Below are 23,582 nucleotides of genomic sequence, written 5' to 3'. Positions count from 1 at the left end.
GACGGATTTTTAAAACCGTCGCGAAACAGCTGTCGCCCACTGAGCGCTCACCAAAGGGCGCCCAGAGTTAATATTGATTCTCGTTAAAACTATATATAATCAATCGTCCACCGATTACTAACAATCACATTATGTCTCAATATTAATCCCGGAATTCGATTTTCTCAGTCACACAAATGAACCCCAGTAAGCCGTGATGAAAGCGGTACCAAAACGGATTATGCACTGAATTATGGAGCATACGGCGGCCGGCGTGATATTGACGGTGGTTCGACCGGGGCTTGCTGCTGTGTTTTGCCACCCTGAGAACCGTGGAGCTGGCTTTGGTTTGGCCATTATCCACCTGCAGTAACTTTTGAAGTAAATTGTAGTTCCATGCGATATTCTATCTCCAACTTGCTTCCTTGTCGATTGTGCGTGAAAATGCCTGAGACAAATACTCAACACAGAACCATCTCAAATTCCTTGCCCACCGTATTCTGCAAATCTATATATTGCCATAGACATATAATCACCAAACAGACACCACCCTTAACTTGAATTCGTTACCTTTCTTGAAATTACATGGGAGATTGTCGCGGCCATACCAAAATACCCATGTTATAGGTTTCGACATTTTTCTAAAAAAAAAAAAAAAGGGTTTCCCTGTCATTAATTCCGTTGCCAAAATCTAAGCTCGTTGCAGAATATTTTATAAAATCCATCGTATTTTATTTTGAATCCCTCGTGTGAACTGACGAAATCCTACTCTTATACTTAAAGAAAATTGATAAAACTTTAATACCCAAGAATTAAAAACTGTAAAAGCCCATCATATATAGTTACAAAAACTTACCCTAACCAAATAATACTTTATATATATATGCATATAAAAATTCTCAATCGAGAATATAATAAGCCAACCAAAATTAACGAATTACTCTACCAAGTCAAGATCAAAAGTATATAAAAATTCTCAATCGAAAATATAATAAGCCAACCAAAATTAACGAACACTACCAAGTCATGACCAAAAGTATAATGAACTCAACCCTAAAAAAAGTAAATCTAAAAATAATAATAATAAAGAAAAAAAATGACACTTGCTAACGGAAATCGAACTAAGCGAGAATATAAACATGTAAGCAGCTCCCTTAATGAGCGAAAATGCATGATGCCTCCAGGCTGTTGTAAATGTTTCTCTTCGCATAAGATAAATCTTTAATGGCAGGTCTGCAGTCATTTGTGAAGATGGCGAATCCAACGCAACAGCCTGCTTCATCAGTCATGATCCCGGTACTGGTTGTACTTGGAGTAAACTCTTTTTCTTCTTCTGAAGCATTGCTTGCATTAGAGATATATGGTTTCTGTGGATTGCATGAATCATATAGCACTGTGTCTATCGAACATGTAGTGGGGCGGGTGCGATGGGATGGTGTTGGTACTGGGGTTGGAACGTCTGGGGATGGTTCCGGGGTAGGAATAAATGGAGATGGAGATGGTGATGGTGATGCTGATGGTGATGGGGATGGTGTTGGAACGTCTGGAGATGGTCCTGGTGTTGGAACATCAGGCGATGGTGCTGGGGTAGGAACATCAGGGGACGGGGTTGGTGATGGTACTGAGATTGGAACGTCTGGAGATGGTGCTGGGGTTGGAATAAATGGAGATGGGGATGGGGATGGTGATGGTGATGGGGAAGGGGTAGGAACATCAGGAGATGGTCCTGGTGTGGGAACATCAGGCGATGGTGCTGGGGTAGGAACATCAGGGGATGGGGTTGGTGATGGTACTGGGATTGGAACGTCTGGAGATGGTGCCGGGGTTGGAATAAATGGAGATGGTGATGGTAATGGGGTTAGAACATCAGGAGATGGTACTGGTGTTGGAACATCTGGGAATGGGGATGGAGATGGGGTTGGTGATGGTTTTGGTGTTGGAACATCAGGGGATGGTGATGGAGATGGTGATGGGGTTGGAATATCAGGGGATGGCGATGGGGATGGGGTTGGGGCGTCAGGAGATGGAGATGGCGGTAGTGAGTCATGAGGCGATGGTAATGGTGTTGGAGAATCTGGAGATGGTAACGGGGTTGGAACATCTGGCGATGGGGTTGGGGTAGGAGCGTCTGGTGATGGGGTTAAAACATCTGGAGATGGTACGGGTGTTGGAGTGATTGGTGACGGGGTTGGCGATGGTGGTAGGACAGGCGGAGGTGGAGGTGGCAAAGGCCCGTGACTATTGTCGCAAATATTCTTTGCAACTAGGAGCAATTTACGTTCCATGGGATCCAAGTTGTTTAAGTAGCAATGCTTCGTGATCTTTCTAACTTGCAAGCAGCAGTAAGTACGTGCATCTTGAGGAGCATCAAATTCGGACCCTCCACAAGTGTCCAAAAGTTGAGTCACCGATTGGCAGATTTTATGCGAATTCGGCTGTGATGGAGAAGGTGGCTGCGCTGCTGGTTCGCTTGGGGGAGACACTGGTGGAGGCAGCGGAGCAACTTTGATCCACGGGTTATCGCAAATCTTGGTGGCACCATTGATGAAGAATTGTTCTCTTTTGCTCAATCCTACGAGACAATGGTCTTCAATATCTCGAACTTTCTGGCAACAATAGGGACGGGCTCGAATTGGAAATAAACTTGATCCGAACTTAGTCCCACAAAATGCAAGGAAATCATCCCTTGCTTTACACTGATCTCCTTGGCTTTGGCCCTTACCTTGGCTTACTGACAGAAGAATAAACAACGACAAAAAGAAAATCACCACACTTTTTGCCGCCATTGCATGCAAAGCTTCTGTCAAATTTTTTTGTGGTGAATAGGTTGCCTAAGAGTGGAATTTATAGAACCAAAAGAGTTTCATTTTGTTTGGGAATTTAATCATATCTGGAATCATGGTTTTATTTGATTTCAATAATATAGAATTTGATTTTAGTCATTATCAATATCTACATAAATCTTAAAGTATTTAAGATGATAATGATAATGATAATTATTAAATAAATCACTAAATCTAGTTGCGTTTTATTTAATTTGGACTCTATCATAAGCTAATGATGATTTTTTTTACGTTGATTATTCCTTAATCAAAAAGCTTATGGTGCATATAGTAAATGGCATAGTAATTAAATAATTCGACATTAATGACTTAAATTTGCATGAATTTTAAGATCCCATCGGCTTATCTAAATTTATCTTTAATATCATAAGTTTTTTGAATTTATTAGAGTGATAATAATTTTGTATTGTTTTATAACTTGAATATAATCTTGGAGTTGTGTTTCATTTAATTTGGACTCTAATTTAAGTTAATATGTTTGATCCTTTTCAGATTTTGATTTTATCAAAAATTGTTTTTGAATATTTCATCATAAATTCGAATGTATCGGTATCACCACCGACTATCGAATATATTTCATCATAAATTTGAATATCAAAATAAATTACTTTGGTATTTAGAGATATTATTATTCTCTGAAGGTTTTCATAAATTCTCTGAACAATAAAACATCAAATTTAATTGGGATAAAAACTCTTATCACAATCATTATCAAATTTCAAAATCAAATATCTATCAGAGAAGATACATACATACAAAAATACAATGCATATAATTCGATCAACTATTCATTTCCTCCTCGAATTCAAAATGGTTAAACTTAGTTCTAATTTCTACGCTATTTTTTAGTTGGTGATTGAGAATTTTAGCTACTCGATCTTTAAAATATTAATCTTTTATCTTATAAATAAAAAAATCTATTATATTAAACCATCAATGCCAATATTAATTTATTAACTTCATCTTTTATTAGACGATTTCATAACTTATATATTTGATCTGATTCATACTTACTGATTCATATTTATACATAAAAAATAATTTATTTCATGAATTGAATCCAACCGTAGTTTGTGTAATTTATTTTTGGTGATACATTCCGAAATCAAATTTTAATTCTGTTTTTTTTGTAATTCATTTATCATTGTATTTTCTTTCCCCAAGAAACCTCTCATCTATTCTATTCAAATTTAACGTCACACTCACGCCTCATTCTGTTCAACATGTATCAAATTTTAATATTGCATGGAATTCTGTATATTTTTCTGCTTCGATTTATGTCGTCTGCCGGTGGAACTCATAATCTCTCAAGGATGTAATAAATTTCGATAAAAATTAGATTTCCTGTTCATGGGCTCATTGGAAAGAAGAAAATTTTTTGAATATAAATTTGATCCCAAAACTGCATTTTCCGTTGAGAGAAAACAATGTTTCACTGAACCAGCAATAATGAATTATAACGTTTCAGACAGAAACTCTTGGCAAGTATTGACATAATCAGATCATGTCCCATTAATTTCAGCATTACCAAAACTTACCAAGAAACAGAACTCGACTTTTTCAGCCACAAAAAGGAACCAAAATAGGAAGAATGAAATGTTACCCCTACGGGTTAATAATTGGATTATGCAGTATTTGGTGAAGCGGTATCGGACTCAACTGTTTCCATTTCCATTGGTTTAGCAGCAGCTGACGGTACTTCATTGCTTGCATTAGGGGCTTGGCTAGGGCTTAAATTAGGATTATCTATCTCCTGATCCTGTGTTTCGCCACTCTGAGAAGGGGCTGGCGAGGGTGTCTCATGTGGAGTTGGCTTTGCGGGCTTCGGTTTTGTCATTATGCGCTTGCAGTAACTGTTGATGGAAATTGTAGTTCCATGTGTTATCATACGTGAAAAGTAAAGCAAACCAAAGCAAATAATAAAAGCGGCTTGGAGCCTTCTGGAAAGGATTTGAGCAGGGTACACGAGCTTTTTGAAACCTGGCTTGAATAGTTTATGGTAATATTAAAGATCAACGATTTCAAGCCAAGCGGGAGTTCTTAGAGAGTGTTGGCATAATTCATACTATCGTAAAATTCATGAACCATCGTGTAAAAAGATCTGAAGGGAGGGAATCTTGTCATCGTTTTCCTCGTATCTATCAAGAGTTAGTTATTTTCTTGAACCAAATTTACCATACCTATCAAGAGTTTCAGCTTTTTTTCTCATATCGGCAGACAAAAGAACTGGTGTTGCATACTTAGGGAGTGAATCTTGTCGTCGTTTTCTCTCTCTCAACCAAACCTCTGCTTCCATGCATTCATCCACAACCTGAAAGCAGAAACATAAAATGACTCACAATTCATTAGATAAGTATTATGTGGCTACTGGGAGCAGGCTAACACCTTTTGTTTCTCTTCCCTTTCAATGTGATCAAATCTGGGATCATTCGACACTGCTGCTTCTGCGAAATTCTTGATGCAAGACATAAGTTGGTCTGCCGCAGGTCCCCTCATTGAATGCTCCTTGTAGCGCTCTTCTATGGGATCACCTTGCTGCCAGATTATATTTCCAAAATTTAAAAAAAAAAATCTTACTACTAAGATTAGAAACACAATAACATAACAGAAGAACCCAATTTCAAGATACTCACCTTTTTGAGCTCCTCCAACTTAGAAATATAGACACCTTTCGTTTCATCCTCACCATCTTCATACAACCAATCTTCCACCACCTGCAATCTGGAGATGAACTGTTCTCTGTCTGAATCCGTTACGAAGTCGCAATACTTGCCATTAAGCTGCACAGGCAAAACTATCAGTACCAAACGGAAACCGTTCAAGCAAGAGCAACACCATCGTACATACCTTGTTCCGCATGTCATAGACATAAGACTCGAGTGAGTTCTTTTTATCTTTAGTTTCTTCCATCACTCGATCCTGCAGAGCCATCTCAAATTCCTTCTCCACAGCCTTTTGCAAATCCATGGCCGCCAGACCTCCATGAACGACAACTTCAGTTACAAGAACATTTCTTTTCCTGACCTTTTTCTTTGGATCCTCCACCTAATGAAACACGGTAACGAGATATCCTTATAGGCGACTCACATAACCGCAGAAAGGGATGACCATCAAAAGTACCCATTGGGAGTTTTCTATCGTACACAAGCAGGTACACAATGGATCTCTTCCATGAAAAACAATACAGAGTGGCATGGCAGCATAGCCGATTTTTAAATGAAAAGAAAAGAAGCATAAAGGGAGAGATTTGCAGTGTCTATTATTTGAAGTTTTGAACAAACCTAAAAATAATATAGACACGCTAACTATTACTAGGAAGATTGAGAAAACCGTGAATTCAAAGATCAAAGACAAAATCCTTAACAAAAATGAGTAGACATTGTTTTCACCTAACCTTGGAATCAGTTTCCATCTCAGATGTCTGATCTCCAGATTCCAGCACACCATTTTCAGCACCAGAGGCATCAATTTTGGAGTCTTGCATATCGACATCAGTTTCAGTAGGAGCCTCGTCAGTTTCCATCTTAGTTGGTTCGCTGGCCAACTCTTTTATCACAGGAACTTCTGTTTCCTCCTCTTCCAAGAGCTATCAAGAAGCCACAATTAGAATACAAAGAATACAATTGAAACACCAAAGTCTTTGTTCATAACAGAACATCCAAATATCACTGGTCGTTATAAAAATATCCGGTTGACCAACTTTGTCATGTAAACAATAAAGTTCAAAACTAACTGAAAATTTCGAACATGATTCCTTTTCCAGCATTAGTAGCAACATTTATTATTCCCACATTTACAATAATCACATGCTTTCATCAGGTATTTGACATAACACTTTACATAAAAGCGGTCCAAATTTGCCAAGACAAATGAAGTGCAACTGAAACATACACTGCTGCATATCGTGTTAAGATCACGCATTTAAACATTTGCACACGAGTGCTTCATTAGAATATGATGAGTAATTAAATGTAAACAATGTATTATCACTAATTAAGTCAGATGTAGATCCACATTTGTAAAAGCAAGTACAGATAACTTCTTCCCTGTTCAGACATTCAGCACATGTTAATAATCAATGGTTCAACCATTGTATTGAAACAAAAGATTTAATTTTAAAAGTACCTTTAGGTGCTTAAAATCTGAGTACGTAATTGAAAGAAATTTAAAGCGGAATTAGCAGGTCTAATATATCTTATTAATTCTAAAATTGGTAGTCCTGAGTCCTGAACTCTAGTAATAAACAAATGAATTACATGAATAGACTGCATCTTTATCAAATCACGGAAAAGCTTTATCCTGAAAGCTTACCGTTGCTGACTCAACAGATACAATACCATGAAGATTTAAACGCACTTTGACCTTTACTTTCACCTGTTCACCCTTTGCGGATTGGAAAGGTCCAATCTGCACACCAACACATCGGGTAATGTCATGTGATGGCAAAGAATATGAATCAAAAAGCTATGCTATATAAAGAATAAGCTAATAAGCTCGTGTAAATGCGCTCAACACAATTACCGTGTAGGTGCTAATATTGGCAGGACCCGATAATTCACTGTCAGCGTACTCCACATTCAAGGTGAATGTGCCAGATCTGTATAAAGTCAAAGCCTTCACACTAGGTATAGGATTACCCCTTGCGAATACAACCTTTCTCTGCTGATTATCCACCTCTCCACTTTGTGTATCTGAAGCATAACCCTTCCATGACAAGCAAATGGAGAAAGGGAAACTCTCATTAACCTGCAAAACGGAAGTCGACAATATCAAGTCAAGTTTCACATTAATCATTGAGTATATTTTGTACAAGATTTATGTTGGACCCAACATAAATATTCAAAAATAAGAATGCTTGATCTCCCAAATGTCAGCAAAACCGGATGAACATCAGGGCAAAAGCTGCAAGAACGAAGTAAACATCCTGAAAAGCCTAAGAATCACTTACAAAGAAAACAAGTATTTGATCTTAAAGGGGACCATACAGTTACTAGTGAGTCTCTCTACTTCATGAATTTCAATAATCGATAATATACATCATACAAACTTTCATTCCATTGTAGTTACAAACTAAATGCAGTCAAACTAATTTTTAAAAGCTAATGCATACCACCATATAGAGGAAACTAAGTATATCTCGTTTTGCAACTAAAAGATAAGCCTCATGACACATACAGGACCAAGTAAAGATTCAAGAAAAACAAATAAAAGCATGTAATGATTCTGAGAACAGGAACAAGCAGGAACCTCAAGGATGATCAATTGCATCCCAACTAACAAATGCATCTAGACACATATACCATATGGATAGCTCCATCATTGAAATCATTACCTGAAACTCTCGAACTTTAAATGTGGGACTGAGCATAGCACACTGCAGAGCGCATCCTTTTGCAACACATTCACTGGCATTCATTGTGCGGCGAGGCTCCTTACCAAAGAAATCGGTTAAGATCTTAATAATAGCAGGAACTCGAGAGCCTGAGCCAACAACTTCAACTGAATGAATATTCTCAATAGTCACTCCAGCTTCTACCAGAGCCTTCTCCAATGGGATTTTCACTCGTTCCAAAATTGGAACACTAATTTGCTCGAACTCCTCCCTCTTTATGACACCTTTGACATCCTTCTCATCCATCAAGCACTCAATGTTAAGAGGTGCCGCAGGATTTGCGCTGAGGACCTTCTTTAACTTTTCGCATGCAGCTCGTAGTCTTAAGCAAGCCTTGGCATTCATGAAGACATCAATGTTATACTCATCCTTAAATTTGGCAGCAAAATGCTGAAAAAGAGCTTCATCGAAATCACGTCCACCAAGAGACCGATCAAAAGCATGAGCCAGTATCTGAAGCTGTCCTTTCTTGAAGGCAGCAACACACACTTGCATACTTGCATGCCCAACATCGACAAAAACAACGTTCAATGATTCATTTTCAGGTAAATCGGTCTTGTAAATCCCATAAGCTAAAGCTGTGGCGGTTGTCTCATGAAATAGACGAAGGGGGCGTAAGCGTGCAATTGTCGCTGCATCTATAACAGCTCTTCTTTGAAGGTCGGTGAAATAAACAGGTATTCCAATGCAACAATCTGCAACCGGTGCATTCAAATTCTTTTCAGCAATGCTCTTCAAATTGGAAAGCACCATTCCCAAAATCTGAGTAGGTGTAAATGTTCTTGTTTCTCCCAGATACTGCGCTTGAATTAAAGGATAGCCATCGGGCCCATCGATAACTAAAAAGGGCAATGATTTCAGATCACGCTGTAACTCAGGATCTGAAAATCGGCAACCAAGTAGTCTTTTAATTTGAGATATTGTATTTTTGGGATTTGTCAAACTTGAAGCAGAGCCTGCTGTCCCAAGGAACCTCTGCTTGTCACCAAATGATACGATAGCCGGAGTTTCGCGTTTGGACTCTTCATTAAGTACGACATCTATACCTCTCTGCCTTGCAACAGCAACTACGCAGTTATCATTCCCGAAATCGAAACCCACGACACTCATATTGACTAAAAGCTTCCTAGCAGCACAAATCTACCCAATCAGAAACTAGTTAACAACCTGAAGCATAAAACATTCAAACATCACAATTATACCTATATAAATTGCACTCAACAAAAGCACTCAATTCAATTTCTTCAGCATGCATGAATTAATACAACAAAACATTTTGCAAAAATGAGCTGATAAAACTTCTCGGAGAAAAATAATCTATTCATCGTCCACAACGTCATTATATTTTCCGAAAACTCAAACGCAATCACATCAAGTTAATTTATCTCGTACCAATTTATACGTAACATGAAGAAAACGAAGTAACGAAACCCACAAGGAACCCAACCAAATCAAATAAAGTAAAAAAATCAAATAAAGTAAAAGCATAATGATCGAACATCAACAAAGATTCTATTTTCTGAAATACGCAAAAAAAAAAAAAAGAGAACCAGAGTTCCATAGATCCAACAATTCAATAAACTTAAACTACAGTTCGAGATTCCAAACACCAAGTACCTCAGTAATGATCTGGACACTGGAAAATGAAATTATGGAATACTCTCCCAGGAAAAAATACAATATTGCAGAAGAATACAAGCAGAGAAATTACCGAAATCCCTGTTTCCAGTACTAAATGGGATCAGAGAGCAAGAGGGTCCTTTGAAGAGCAATTCAGGTAACTATTCCAATTCCCAATACATGTTTGAAAATGAAGGAGAATATAAAGAAGTTGGAGGAAATGGTCGTCGTCTTGCAGATGACTCCAGTAGACACATCGCAGCTTCTAGAAAAACTTTTGGGTTCACTTTTAAAAAAAAACATTCAAATTCAATTCTTTAATTTTTTTTGTTTATATATTGGGCTTCAACGGTTTTGCCCAATGAAGATCCATGGGCCGACCTATACTTTTGTAGGACAAATTTAAAATTGCTAAGTTTGATGTTTCAAAAAAAAAAAAAGAATTTTGTTAAGATTGAACCAATATAATTATATAAATCTAAATAACTTTTTTTTAAAAAAAAGTTGGGTTTTCAATAAATACACTAGAAAATATTCTAAACATTGGCTATGCTGGTAGGATGAAATAAAATTTGTTGTACTTTTTATATAATTTTTATGAAATTTTTGATTCTTGATCTTAAGAGTATATTATTTCGTGTTAAGATAAAATAGAGTAATTTGTATGAGCTAGAAGTTAAATAAAAAATAATGATTCATGATCATAGAGAGATATGTACATGAATTTTTAGAAAAATAAAATACAAATATATATCATGTTACCAAATTATCTTGTGCGTACACAAACTAGGTCTGGTAGGAATGTAGACACCTGATTTGATGCTCTACTGTCTCACAGCTTCGAAATGTTCGTATCTACCCTTAGTTGCACCATCTAAGGCAGCTTGAAATATCCCCTCGTAACCAAAAGGTTCAATATTTGCAAAATTATGTAGAGCCCGTAGAGGAGTTACAGTCTCATGCCAAAGAGAGACTCTTTCAGATGCGAGACAGCAGGACTTGGGAATTCAGGGACTAGCTCTGAGTTAATAGCATGCATATTTGAGCAGGTCCGGGTTGGTCCAAAAAATGATAACTTGACCTATCCCGCACCCGGACCAGGCTTTTTGGGACGGACGCGGGGTTTCCAAGGTCCAGTTTACACTCGTAGCGACGAGCAGTTGAGACCATGGATATAAAGTACTCTTAATAACGTCACAAATAATTACACATCAGTGGCTGCTCAAATTTTAAAAAAAAATTATTGACTATAATTTTTCTAAAAACCATAAATTTATCCCTCAACACCACCCAATCGAAAATTCAAAATAGGCTCCTTATGCAGCTCGTGCTTATGCCGTATAAAGCTTGCCTCAAACTCGTCTCATAAGCAATCTTCGACTTGAGTAGGTTTCATTTTTTCCTTGAGCATGGAGACCAATAGACCGAGGAACATGGGATTTTTTCCAAGGAAGAAAAAGTAAAATTGTACTGAGAATGAGCTATTTTTTCAGCGTATAATTACCAAAGGAGACACCTTCGTAATACTGCTGCTATTCAACGACTCTAAAACACAATAAAATTATGGTACTCGTGCCCAAAAAAATCACATAAACGATAGACACACAGAACATGGGCATTCAAACCTCAACATCAGCTCTCCTCCTGTTATGCAATTGGGCGATGGATCTCAGGTTACGGTACATATCAGAGCAAGCGAGAGCAAAATCCGAGAGTGCCCGAAAAAGCACAGGCAAGTGGCCTTTCAAACTCATAAGAGATTTCTCTCTTACATGTATGCATTGCCGCTGGTAAGCTTCTTCATCATCTTCGACTTTCTTTTTTGCTGCTTCCACGGCAAGCTGCCGTTCGGCGATAATGTCTTTGTCCTGAGCAGGAGCAGGGTCTGGATCCGTTTCATCTGAGGGCATTCGTTTCTGCAAATATTTGTTGTACCAGTTCTCAAAATCTCGAGTCTTTTTTATGTACTCTTTCCTGGAGTCTGCACATTTGTTTCTAAAATCCAACTCCTCTTTCTGATGTTGCCATATAGTCTGTATTATAGCGGCGAAGTTATCAATGGTGGATTTTGCTGGCTCATCAGGGAGCTTCTCGAGGAAATCATACCAGGCGTGCAGGAGCATCTGTATTGGGGGATTTTGAGGTCTGCTAGGTGACGTAACTTTCTCCTTCAAGCTAGTATCTATAGGCACAAGATTTAGCTTCAACCAACCATTGAGGGCTTTCATGTACTCTTTTTGCTGAGTCATAAGCGCACTGAAATTAATATGCCACTCCTGTACGACACCACATAACTGGCGTGTGCGCTCGTGATGGTGGTCACTTGTTTCTCTCGGGGAATGTGATATGTCTAGTAATCTTAGAGATTGAACAATTCTAGATTGGCTCTCATGGTGTTCCCTCATTATTTCCCACATTGTCGCCATCCTGTATCAAACCCAGACGCTGTCAATACTTGGGTGCAGAAAAGGAAACCGAGAAGTCAAGTCATGCAAGGTGAAAGGAGATGCAAGGCATTCCTTTATGGAACAAAGAAAATGAGCCTACTGCGTCAAGAGGAATATTTATGACGCCAGAACTATTTGCCAAATGACAAGTACATGGGCTCATGGAGATGGAGAATTAAACTATAATATAAATTACAAAAGAGGAGGAGAGACTCACCCATCGACAAGGGAGACAAGTTTTGGATAGAGTTGTTCATCCCGTAAACGGTTAATTTCAGAAACAGTGGAATCCATGGATTGCATATCAACGATGTATCTTGTATGCAGAAGGCTAACGGAAGCTTTCATTCTCTCCAAAGCATCCGTGTTTGAACCACGTTTCTTCAGCTTATTCAATGAAGCAACCTTCTTTTGATATTCAAGTTTCATCTGCTCACCTGCCTGTTAAGTCAATTTACCACAAACAAAACATCAATAGTCGTGTGCTGGATATTAAGAGGTTTATATTCATAAGATACAGAAAACAAGAGTGATATCTACGACGAAAAATTAAAATCTAATATCAGGAAATGGCAAAAAGACATTGACGATCAGTGTAGCTGTACAATCTAGTATTTCCAAAGGCTATAAATGATGATAAAGATGTGACTTAAATCTTCTAAATCATATGGTACCATAAGGATCATGTAACACCAGTAACCAAGCAAGGGCGATCGTCATCCTCCAATAGTTACACCACATTACAACTCATTACATACAACACATGATCTTGCTTCAAATATCGATTACAGATCAAAAGCTTGTAATTTTACTCAAAGCTCAGCTCAAATCTTTTGAATTGTATGGCAGTCAAGCGTTGTATTTCAAACACTCTCAGAACATGGGCAATCGTTGCTCCAAACAATAGCAATAGTTGAAAATAACGAGACAATTTTTTTGCCACTGAGAATACTGATTAAATGGTAATACAATTTAATAAAAGCAAAAATTTCAAAGGCAACAAAAAATAAATCAGTAATTCAAATTGAATAAATACTACACCTTCACTTCTTCATAAAGCTTTTTCTCCCATGCCAGCATTTTGTCCAACACCGTTGCATGAGTTTCGTTCTCCTCCGAATCAAAGTCATCCATACCATCATCAGCATTGGGTAAGCCTCTGAAAGACCTGTTCCATGTGATCACACGCAAGACCCTTTCGGAGTGATTCATATGCCCTGCCCATCAAGGACAAACAAATTGTTATCCACATGAATAGCAAAAAGAAGTTGTGGCTACATTATGGAAACCTGTATTACCGTTTTATACTGTATATTAAACAATCAAAGGCACATCTCCCAGATTCAATGCGACCAAAAGATCATATGCTTAATTGTGGTTCCAAGACTCTCAACCACATAAAACAGAAACTATTATTACTCTATAGCAAATACCTCTTTTATCAGCAAAATTTGAGTGATAATGGAAGCGAGTGGCCTCGAGCATCCTGGAAACTTCGTGAGCACTCTCTGAAGCCTTGAGAAAACAGTCATCAAGATCAACAAATATTTTCTCCAGATTCACATTACTTGTCCCACTTTTCTTTTTACCTTCGGCTTGAACCCCCTGTTTCACTCTCTTTACAATGTTTGTTGCTTCAATTGCTGCTTCCGGATGAGGAGGCTCAGGCGGAAGCTCACTCGCCCTTTCCAAGACCTCAGCTGCCTCAGCTTTTTCGCTTCTCCTAGGTGTCTCTTCAACTTCCATTTTCCTAGCCCTTTCTTCAAGTACCCTCCTTTCCATGTCCACACTCTCGACCTGATTTTCCTCCACCTCCGCCATCATGGGCCCCGGAACATTCTCCATTGAGAAGAAGTAATCCCACGAAGACATACCCTTAATCTCCGGCATTGGAGGTGGTGGGTGTTGCAGACCTTGAAGACCTTGCGGCTGACGCATCCTTTCCTCCTCAACAGCCCCATCAGGTAAAACTGCACTTCTAATCCCACCACCACCACCACTATTCTTACTACTCCTACGCTTCAGGTTATAGGTACTTTCTAATTCGGCATCCTCCTCGTTTTCCTCCTCAATAACTGGGTTCGAATGTTTGTTTTCAGGTCTAGGAGCGGAAAACTCAGGCATTGTAGTCGCGCGTTGGAGAGGCGATGAGTTGTTGAAAGACGAGGGAAGGGGTGGCGGTGGCGGAGGGAAGTTTTCATCTGGTGGGAGAGGAGGAGGAAGAGTAGCTCCGCTATTGGATAAGGCGGCAGCGGTCGTAGCATCAACAGCTGACGAAGGATTTACAACTTCTCCCTCCGCAAAGTCGCTGAGAGCTGCCCCGGTGTTCTTCAGAGACATGGCGTGAGCCGTATGAGCCGCCGCGAACTTGTTTCGAGACATGACAGCCCGCTCCATGAATCGTCTTCTCTCCTTGCATCTGTTCACCGTCTCCTCGTTCTCGATATTCGATTGAGTGCAGCCCATTACAGGAAATGTTAACAATTACTCATGTAACACAATCAGCATGTAAAAACTCGTACTCGGGCAACCGCCAAAGAAATAATTTCAGATTTTGCTGTAATTTTATTTTATTTAAAAAAACATATATCTTTTGCTCCCAACTGCGCGAGGTTTCCGCCCCTCTAAATTACAACATTCCTTATTAATGTGATTGTGGGAATAACAAGAAGTCTAGATGAAGCAGAGTATCGATTCCAATGCTCGACATCGGTGTCGTTTTACCAGCGGAAAGTAGAAAAAAGAGGGAAGCTGGTCCTCCACATCAATACCGTGAAAAAGTAGAATGTGGTACAGAACAGTGGAAGATTCGTGATTACCTAGAAAAATTAAGAAATTTCTCGGCTTTGATTTGCTGTCACCTTCGAAATTAATCGATTAGCACCAAATGCATCTCAATTTCTATCGTGGCCGCGCCGCTCGCTGGCGACAAGAAGCGTTGGGGAACTTCCCAGCGGGTGCAAGGGTGAAAATTCCGGCGATAAAGTGAGTATCGTGATCTTATATAGTCTAAAGTGTTATTCACATGTGGGCCCTTTGGTGTATGGTTATTAACCATTCAGCCCCTTTTACATTATTAAATTAAATATACTAACGCAAAATGGAACAGCCGCTTATAAAATAAAGATTATATCCACTTAATTATAGTGACTTGTTTTAAAATTTTAATATTTTCTTGTGAATCGATTTCACGAATTTTTATTTATGAGACGAGTCAATCTTATCGATGTTCACAATAAAAGTAATATTCTTAACATAAAAAGTAATTTTATTTCATGAATGACCCAAATAAGATATTTGTCTCAGAAAATACGACTCGTGAGACCGTCTCACACAAATTTTTGTCTTTTATATATATAGACATAAAAAATAATTATTTTAAATGTCTCAAACTTATTCATATAATACTGATATTAATTTAGCAGTTATCATAAAATACGAGTCAATTAATGTGTACTTTTATAATAACAATCTAGATCTCTTAAAAATATTTCTACTAGTCAGAGACAAATTATTCCTTGTCTGATTAGTTGTATCGGCTTCGAACTCAAGAACAAGAATTTCCATAACCACCAAACATACGAGAGAAGTTGGTACTCCTAAAACCAACGGCTAGAAATTAATTAAATAAATAAAGACAAAATTTATAGATTTTAAATGTTGGTATTGCAGAAACATGCATGTGCCAACTGCTCTACCATAATCTTGAATCTTGAGAAATCAATCGATAACTCAAGGTAGATAAAAAAAAATATTGATATCATAAGAAATATTTAAATAATGAACTTCAATATCGCGTTGATTTCCTTTCGACTGGTCATTTATGTTAAATACAATAAAATAAATAAGCTATAAGTATAATAAAAAGAATGGCATTAATCCCGAGTAGGAACTCGACTTTGTTAATAATTTGTGTCAAGATTAATGTCCTAACACATGCTAAATAAAATGAAAGAAAAACGTACGAATATTCGATTGGAAAACAAACGGAAACAAAGAGAAACCATGTATTGATCAAACCCTTCCTCTAAGAGATGCAAGTCTAGCTACAAAATCATCGTATTCGGGCAGCTTCGGATGCACATGCCCATGCTCCTGCTCCTTTGCTTCTAAAATTTCGGGTTTCAAGGAGGATGCTCGAGTACGAACTTTGGGTGTTTCGGCTGGACGCAATGTTTCGTTAGGAAGAGAAGTTGTTCGGTTCGGACCATCTCTGCTTCTCTTTGTCGCGTCGCTGGAATCCGCTGGAGAAATATTTGAGCTCGATTTTCTTGGGTCTTGAGGTCCCTTTTTCTTGCTGTAGTGCAGCAGTAGCTCGTCCATCATCTTCTCATCTTCTTTGTTGTTACAGCCCTCGTCTAAGAACTTCAAGATTCTTCGACCTTCTCCTGCATTTTCATTATTTACCTTCGAATGGTCTCTTTTACCAGAGTTGCTAGCATTTTCATGTATTGTCGGAGGCTTAACATGTCTCGTCCTAACTGATTTTGGAACCGCATTAGCCTTTCCGATCAAACCAGTTCGGTCATCGTCTTTTTGCTTTTCCCTGGTGGAGTACTTGTACTCGGACAAATGGAAGTTCTTGTCGGCAACCTCGTGTTTGATATGGTCAGGAACAGAATTGTACTTAATATCTGTGTTTTCACGTTTCTCTGCCTTCAAATTTTGAGGCCTGTTCTCATGGTTTTCCACCTCCAAAACTACTCTTTTTACAGATTCTGATCCATCTGCCTCATGGCTTCTTGCTTCTGTATGCACTCGAATGTCCTTAACAGGAGAACCTTTGTCCGACGTTTGAGGAACGTTGTTGCTGCCTCTACGAGATGTCACATCTTCCCTTCTCGATGAAACTTTGTCTTCGAGCTTAGTGGCTTCCTCGTGTCCGTAATTTGAGAGGTCGTTTCTCCTTTTAGGAACATCAACTTCTCTCAGGTTCTTACATTCATGTTCTGCGCCACCAGGGCCTGTTTTTTCACCCGAATTGCTCGTGTTCTCATCTCGTAAGCTGCATTTATCTTCGATTCTTTGCGTACCAAAACTCTGCACATGAAAAAATTACAGCTTAGAATTAAAAATATAAAATAAGATGCATTCACCACCATTTCTTAGAGCCAAAAAACTATGAAACACTTGAATGCAAGGTGCTCCTCCCAGATTTTGATTTTCTAGTCCCCGTTTTTGACATCTAATTATAATCATCATCAGAAAATATTATAGATACTAATTTAAAAAAAAAAAAACTTGGCATAATTAAACCAGAAGCGATAATTTTCATTTACTCTGTTAAAAAAGAACTTCAAACATTAGTGTTTCGTTTCTTGATATATACATGAAAAGATCACGAGAGTAGTGCTATTGTAACACTCTTACCTTTTCAGCAGCAGGTTCATTACGCAGCTTGTTTCGCAAATCTTTTGAATTCCACTTCAAGCCATACTCCGAAGCTATATCTTGCAACAATTGAAGATTCATGTCCTTTGATGAACTGCCGCCTGACTTCAACTTCTGAACAAACTACATACAATAAACCAAAACACCGTCCATCAAGAAGACAAAAATGAGATTGCTGAATCAATCACACTGGCATATTCTTGTGGTTTATTTAAATTCACACCACTTACCTCTTTATTGGCGTAAGAATTCATGGAATCACCATAGTTTTCCAGAAACAATGTCCTCAGCTCTCGCAACTCCGGTAGATCAGCGAATCTTGCTGCCGCAAACATCAGAGATGACACGGCTTCTTTGCAATCTTCTGGACATTCTCTGTGACGAATAAGACATATTTGGTTCATATAAAATAAGATTGGCGCAAAAACAAGAAACTTTTATCATCTTTCACCTAGATCATAGCAGCAAGAAAAGGGTCGTTTTTCTAAATATATCCATCCATTGATTGTATGTCGACCGGTGTTGAATAAGGAAATCAAATTTCATACAATCAGAACTGAAACTGTTATTTTTTTCGTGGCGGAAATCTTTACTGCATCCCTAAGAAAGTCATGAGCGGCAGATGTAATTTTTCGGTACTTCAAGCATATCAGGTACTTATTCATGGAAAATCTGTTATTCGTACCTCTGTTTATTCATGACCACGAGATGATTCAGTACTTGCAAAGAAGATTGCTCAATGAATTCATAGCAACTAGAACGGTTCAGCTCGACCAGAAGTCCGTCAACCTGTTACAACACAAAAAAAGAGGTTCTGAAAATCTTCTAGGAGATGATACGTGATTTGCAGTTGGTGTGTGAAAAAAGCAGGAAGCCTAAACAAAATAGGATATTATGAATTTAAAGGGTGCAAAAAATTAAAAACAAGATCTCAGAATTACAACACATTAAAGCATTATATAGGTGTAAAAAAACATTAAATATGAGTGAATTGAATAAAATTCTTGAAAATTATACTGAAATGAAGAAACATTAAATAAATTTGATGACATGAATACTGCAAATTATTTAGAAATCGAAATGGAGGAAGAGAAACAGAAGAGAGAAACTCACTCTCCCATAGGCGTGAATGTCTAATCCATTTTTCAGAAGATCAGCAACATCCTTCCTCATATAATTCAGCATTGCATTCCTCTTCTTCAGTATCATATCAATTCGAGCCCTTATCAGTTTAATATCCGACTTGCTATTTCAAGAAAACCCCAAAAATAGACAACAAATTAAACCAAGAAAAATGAACCGACCCTTCGAAATAAAAGGCCTCAAAAGAAAATAAATTCAACAACGCTTGTAGCCGAGATAGAGGCAGACACAGAGTTTCGCTTCAATTTTCTAAAAAAAAGAACCAAAAATAGTGTTTTCTAACTATAAATTTCGGCCAAAACATATAAAATGGGCATATTCTACTGAATTTCCGAAGGGACGTCGCTTATGAAATATATACGAATCCTACCTACCTTTTGTTGTAGAACTTGCTTTTTAACAGCCCCTCGAACATTTTTCTGCTGCTAAATTTATATTTATCCAAGAAAAGTTTCAAACTTTATGAGTCTTCTTAGTAAATGAATGTAAAGGGTACAACTCAAATCGCCATTAAAGAAGTCGATGAATGTTTTAAGTTGTGAGCCGCATTTGGACAGGAGACAAATTAAAACGGAAATCCAGGTAAGGATTCTGGACTGGGAGATTAAAATTCGAACACGGTTTGGATTAAATGAATGTGAGCGGTGTGGAAGTGAAGACGACGAATTGCGAGCTGCATTTAATTGGGAAATAAAAAAGAGGGAAGGATTCTTAAATAATGGAAAAGTCCAAGAGGGTACTTGGAAGAAGTCGTGTGTAGTGGTCGTTGATCAACCCGCCATTGAAGAACTTGGAAGAAGATTATGAAATATACTAAGCGCGGCTGGACCCGAGACGTGACAGGCTGGGAGAAATAACGCGACAACGAATCCGTTGTTATTCCCATGTTCCGTGTTTCGTCTTAGATTAAAATGGCCAATATTACAAAGGGTATTTCAAGCATGAGGTGGAATAATTATTAGTTTATCTAACACACAAATCATATCAAAAATAATATTATTTTATCAACTTATATTATATTTCCTTCTCTGTCATTTTTTTTGTCATCCATTTATTAATCATTCAGTAATAGTATATTGAGATTTCAAAAAATTTAAGATAATTATTTATGCAATGTTTCAATAATTGATTGAAAATTTACTCATGCACCAACAATTTAGTCATTCTAAACATTTATGATTGAGACTAAATGTAATAATATTATAAATCGAAGGTGTTATATGTCGGCAAAACAGGAAATGCATTTAATGAATTTTCTGTGCTGATTAATTTTAAGAAAATAATGGGTCGTATTTTGCATGATGTATTGAAAAGTTGCTGAAGGAATGCAATTCAATAAATATACGTGGTTTCACACCTCAAAATTCGATTATAAATAGAGACACAATTCGATCATTTCATTCACCTCTTCTTCGAGTTTTCTCTTATACTATAGCATTTAAGTGCTTAGTCCTAAAAAATTTGTGTTCTTTTTGGAAACACAGTGAGTGGTTGTACACCGTAAAATATTAAAGTGGAATTCATTTCATCTTATATGTGATTTTTACCCTAATAATTTTTAGGAGTTTTCCACGTAAATCTCGGTGTCCAGTTTATTTTTTATTTTCATATTTATTATCTCAAATTACCACACGTACGACCAACAATATAATCATTTGTCGTATAATCATACCATGAGATTAAAGATTGCCATTATCCATATCTATTTTCTACCATAATATAGTGAGATGTGGAACATATCTCTAATTATTTAGCATTAACATTAGAAATGGATTGTTTCAGAATTTCCAAAAACTATACAAAATAGAGTTGCACAAAAACGATATATAATCATTGGAGATTATTAATTTATTATGCTATCTTCGAATGAGTTCGCATAGTTTTGCTAACAATGCATAGTTTGAATAATTCTTCGTACTTTGTGATCACCGAAGCTTTGGGACAATTTACATGAGAAGGAAGCAGAAATTGTAACGTTTCAGCGGCACAGTCGTTGAATTTGGAGCATTACACAATTCCAGTTGGCTATTTAGAATGGTTGAATACAAAATCGATTTTGTTGCTTAAAAAAAGTGTCCAAATTAGTAGAGTAGTTGAGCACTTGAACAATGATCAGAAATTTGATTCATCTTATCATATATTTTTGGATGAAACTGTCACACAGAAAGTAATTTCAATCTCACATGACTATTATGTTAGTTAAAGGTTTACCAAATGTGGATTAAAATATAAAAGCTGCGAGTTTCCCTGTCATTAAAAACAAAACAAAGTTTATTTTTTCAGAGAATATTGTAACATGGAAAAAAAATCAAAAATTTGATCCCTATTACCTAGAATAGTATATGATCACGATTAATCATGTCAAATTATTTCATTATATATAAAAAATTTATTGTACAGACAAAGGATTTGAGAAACTATATTTTGTTAAATGCATCATTAGCTAGATTAAAAATTTTACAAATTCATTAATTTTTTTGGAATGCCTATCATTTATAGAAAATTTAATCCACCCCTTTTCATTAAAATTTTCTCACCAGTAATTATAATAAATTTACAATATAAATAATACTAATACAATTTGAAATACATACTTGAAGTTATTACTCAGACGACCACTTGGCACAGCCCCCTTAGCCGGCCTTCCGAGTCCGCCGGTCCACTCAAATATTGGCTCAACTCGGGTTAGGTCGATGTTACAGTGACCCACATGATTTGGAGGGACAAGATTTATACACATATGTGATTTTAAAAAAATTAGTGGACCCCATGTATGTGTAGCTAAATTTGGGCCCTTGATTATATCATGATGTAGTGCCTTTATATGTAGGATGTAATAAACTCTCGACTGGGAAACACAATTGGGAAAATATTTTATTCTTTTTGGTAAAATAAACTATTTTTGTTAACTTTTATTAATTATTTTATCGATAAATTCGTATAATCATATTGTTAAAATAATCAAATGAATACACATATTTCCAGCCGATCTAACGGATTAATTATATACGTAATAGGCACGTTGAAGTCAACCAGATTACATGTAAAATCAAAGTGTTATCAACTTAATTTGAGATTTTTAAAAAATAAAAATGATAATTTGGTAGTTTTTTCAATTTGAACTAACAATCGTTTTTCAAAAATAGTCGAAATAATTACTCAGATAATCAGAATCGGGTCATGATCTCGATTATTAAATTGTAGGCATCCATTTGAACTAGAAGTAATACATCATATATTTATCGTACCGAAATACACTTAAACATATCGTTTGACTCGTGAGAAGAGGAGAAAAATTTAAAAATAGAAATAATATATTTATTTTTTAATTCACATTGTTGTAAAACTTGAATCGAACGCAAAATGTCGTAAAGATATTGAATCTCATAATTAACTCTATTTTAGCGTTAATCGTGGTCATTTACCTATTTTGGCACAGTTGGTTTATTACTTATTATTATAAATATATGCATGGTTGACATGTCTAACGAATAAAGATCCGTGAGATCGTTTCACAACAGACATGACATTTTATAATAATTGACTAATTAAATGATTAAACAGTCATTATCCCACATAATTCTAACAAAAAAAAAAGACATTAATATTTTTTTATTATAATATGGGCAAGCCACTAAGGCTGAGCAAATTTGGTCTACCAAAAACATTTCAAGAAAATGATAAGAAAATGAAACAACAAATTCCCCGGTTGAAGCAACAATTCATGTTGAACCAGTCTATCCAAGTTGAGATTTCTAGGCAACAGATCGCCGTAATACAACAACGTTGTCAAAGTCGCCGCCGGCTCAGCCACCAACCACCCCATTGTTTTTGCCACTGTCCCAAACATCATTACTCTCCACCGCTGCTACAAAATTATTGATCCACATCCAAAATTAACGATGGCTATTCTAATTCAAGAAAGAACTTTACCACAGATCACTTGATTCTGTTAAACCATAAGCAAACTCAATTCAAGGGAAGAACCAAAAGATTTACACTGGTTTATGTGTACAAGGCATAAAACTTTGAACTCATGTCAATCATTCTTTGATATCATTTCTAATTCAAACTCTATTTCTTTTTTTCTCCTTTTTTTTTAATAGTCGAACAAAATGACTGGTAAAATCCATACTGATACAAATAGAGGAGTGAATATATTTTATAAAGAACAAGCATTGTGATCGGAGAAAAGAAAGCATACCATGAAAAATTTATTGATTTCTTGATGGAAAGATTGGGTTTTGTACAATTAGCTACACGTGGTGATCTATAGGGAAGACTAAGATTACATGAAATTAGGCTGGTGCGGGGCAAACTTTGCTTCTCTCAAATTTCAGGATTTATGGCGGAGAAGGGAAGGGGAGAGACTCCATCGACAAATTAATTAATGCAGAGTTGAGGTAATTAAATGGAAATTTAACAAGACAAACATTGGGCCTGACGAATGACGACACAACATCCACTCACGCTACTTAGTAGATTAAGGGCGCCGCACACATAATTTATGCGCCATTGGGTTTGTCTTTTTCGACAAGAAAGAGGCATGAAAATGACCCATAAAGATAAAACCTACTATCAAAGTATAAGGGAACTTCTTTATCATTATTATTTAAACTTTTCATTTGGTAATTTGGTATTCTTTTGTTTTATATGATTCAATTTTGAGAGGAGTAAATACTACGAGATATCTGATTCTTCACTGTTTTTATTGAGGCAAAAATTTGTGTAAAACGATCTCACGAGTCGTATTTTGTGAGAAAGATC

General features: G+C 36.9%; 4 protein-coding genes and 1 long non-coding RNA gene across 6 annotated transcripts; 1 reads left to right on the top strand and 4 right to left on the bottom strand.

Moving 5' to 3' along the window:
• Window positions 1-979: 979 nt before the first annotated feature.
• LOC140829943 (uncharacterized) lies at window positions 980-2,445 on the top strand. Its single transcript, XM_073193225.1, has 2 exons — window positions 980-1,933; window positions 2,051-2,445. The coding sequence occupies exons 1-2, from the start codon at window positions 1,204-1,206 to the stop codon at window positions 2,215-2,217; spliced, it is 897 nt and encodes a 298-aa protein (XP_073049326.1). The 5' UTR covers window positions 980-1,203; the 3' UTR covers window positions 2,218-2,445.
• A 1,736-nt stretch (window positions 2,446-4,181) lies between these two features.
• On the bottom strand, window positions 4,182-10,119 carry LOC140829228 (heat shock 70 kDa protein 15-like). Its single transcript, XM_073192288.1, has 10 exons — window positions 9,926-10,119; window positions 8,155-9,381; window positions 7,344-7,568; window positions 7,134-7,229; window positions 6,217-6,408; window positions 5,670-5,867; window positions 5,456-5,602; window positions 5,208-5,357; window positions 5,003-5,133; window positions 4,182-4,675 (listed from the first exon to the last, which is right to left on the bottom strand). The coding sequence occupies exons 2-10, from the start codon at window positions 9,322-9,324 to the stop codon at window positions 4,447-4,449; spliced, it is 2,538 nt and encodes an 845-aa protein (XP_073048389.1). The 5' UTR covers window positions 9,325-9,381; window positions 9,926-10,119; the 3' UTR covers window positions 4,182-4,446.
• Window positions 10,120-10,994: 875 nt separating this feature from the next.
• On the bottom strand, window positions 10,995-15,079 carry LOC140829227 (protein ROLLING AND ERECT LEAF 2-like). The gene is made up of 4 exons (XM_073192287.1): window positions 13,715-15,079; window positions 13,323-13,498; window positions 12,499-12,722; window positions 10,995-12,261 (listed from the first exon to the last, which is right to left on the bottom strand). Exons 1-4 carry the CDS (start codon window positions 14,745-14,747, stop codon window positions 11,454-11,456), a joined length of 2,241 nt encoding a protein of 746 aa, XP_073048388.1. The 5' UTR covers window positions 14,748-15,079; the 3' UTR covers window positions 10,995-11,453.
• Window positions 15,080-16,126: 1,047 nt separating this feature from the next.
• Window positions 16,127-19,653, bottom strand: LOC140829226 (uncharacterized). Its single transcript, XM_073192286.1, has 6 exons — window positions 19,190-19,653; window positions 18,786-18,918; window positions 18,358-18,461; window positions 17,903-18,047; window positions 17,652-17,795; window positions 16,127-17,321 (listed from the first exon to the last, which is right to left on the bottom strand). Exons 1-6 carry the CDS (start codon window positions 19,228-19,230, stop codon window positions 16,296-16,298), a joined length of 1,593 nt encoding a protein of 530 aa, XP_073048387.1. The 5' UTR covers window positions 19,231-19,653; the 3' UTR covers window positions 16,127-16,295.
• A 2,758-nt stretch (window positions 19,654-22,411) lies between these two features.
• Window positions 22,412-23,236, bottom strand: LOC140829942 (uncharacterized). Of its 2 annotated transcripts, none has more exons than XR_012117581.1 (2): window positions 23,020-23,236; window positions 22,412-22,683 (listed from the first exon to the last, which is right to left on the bottom strand). It is a non-coding gene; the product is annotated as an uncharacterized lncRNA (long non-coding RNA). The 2 variants fall into 2 exon arrangements; XR_012117580.1 differs by having other exon boundaries at window positions 22,412-22,680.
• Window positions 23,237-23,582: the final 346 nt, after the last annotated feature.

This window comes from Primulina eburnea, chromosome 4, assembly GCF_022965805.1.
Source record: "Primulina eburnea isolate SZY01 chromosome 4, ASM2296580v1, whole genome shotgun sequence".
Lineage (NCBI taxonomy): Eukaryota > Viridiplantae > Streptophyta > Magnoliopsida > Lamiales > Gesneriaceae > Primulina > Primulina eburnea.
This window is presented reverse-complemented; position numbering and strand designations above follow the sequence as displayed.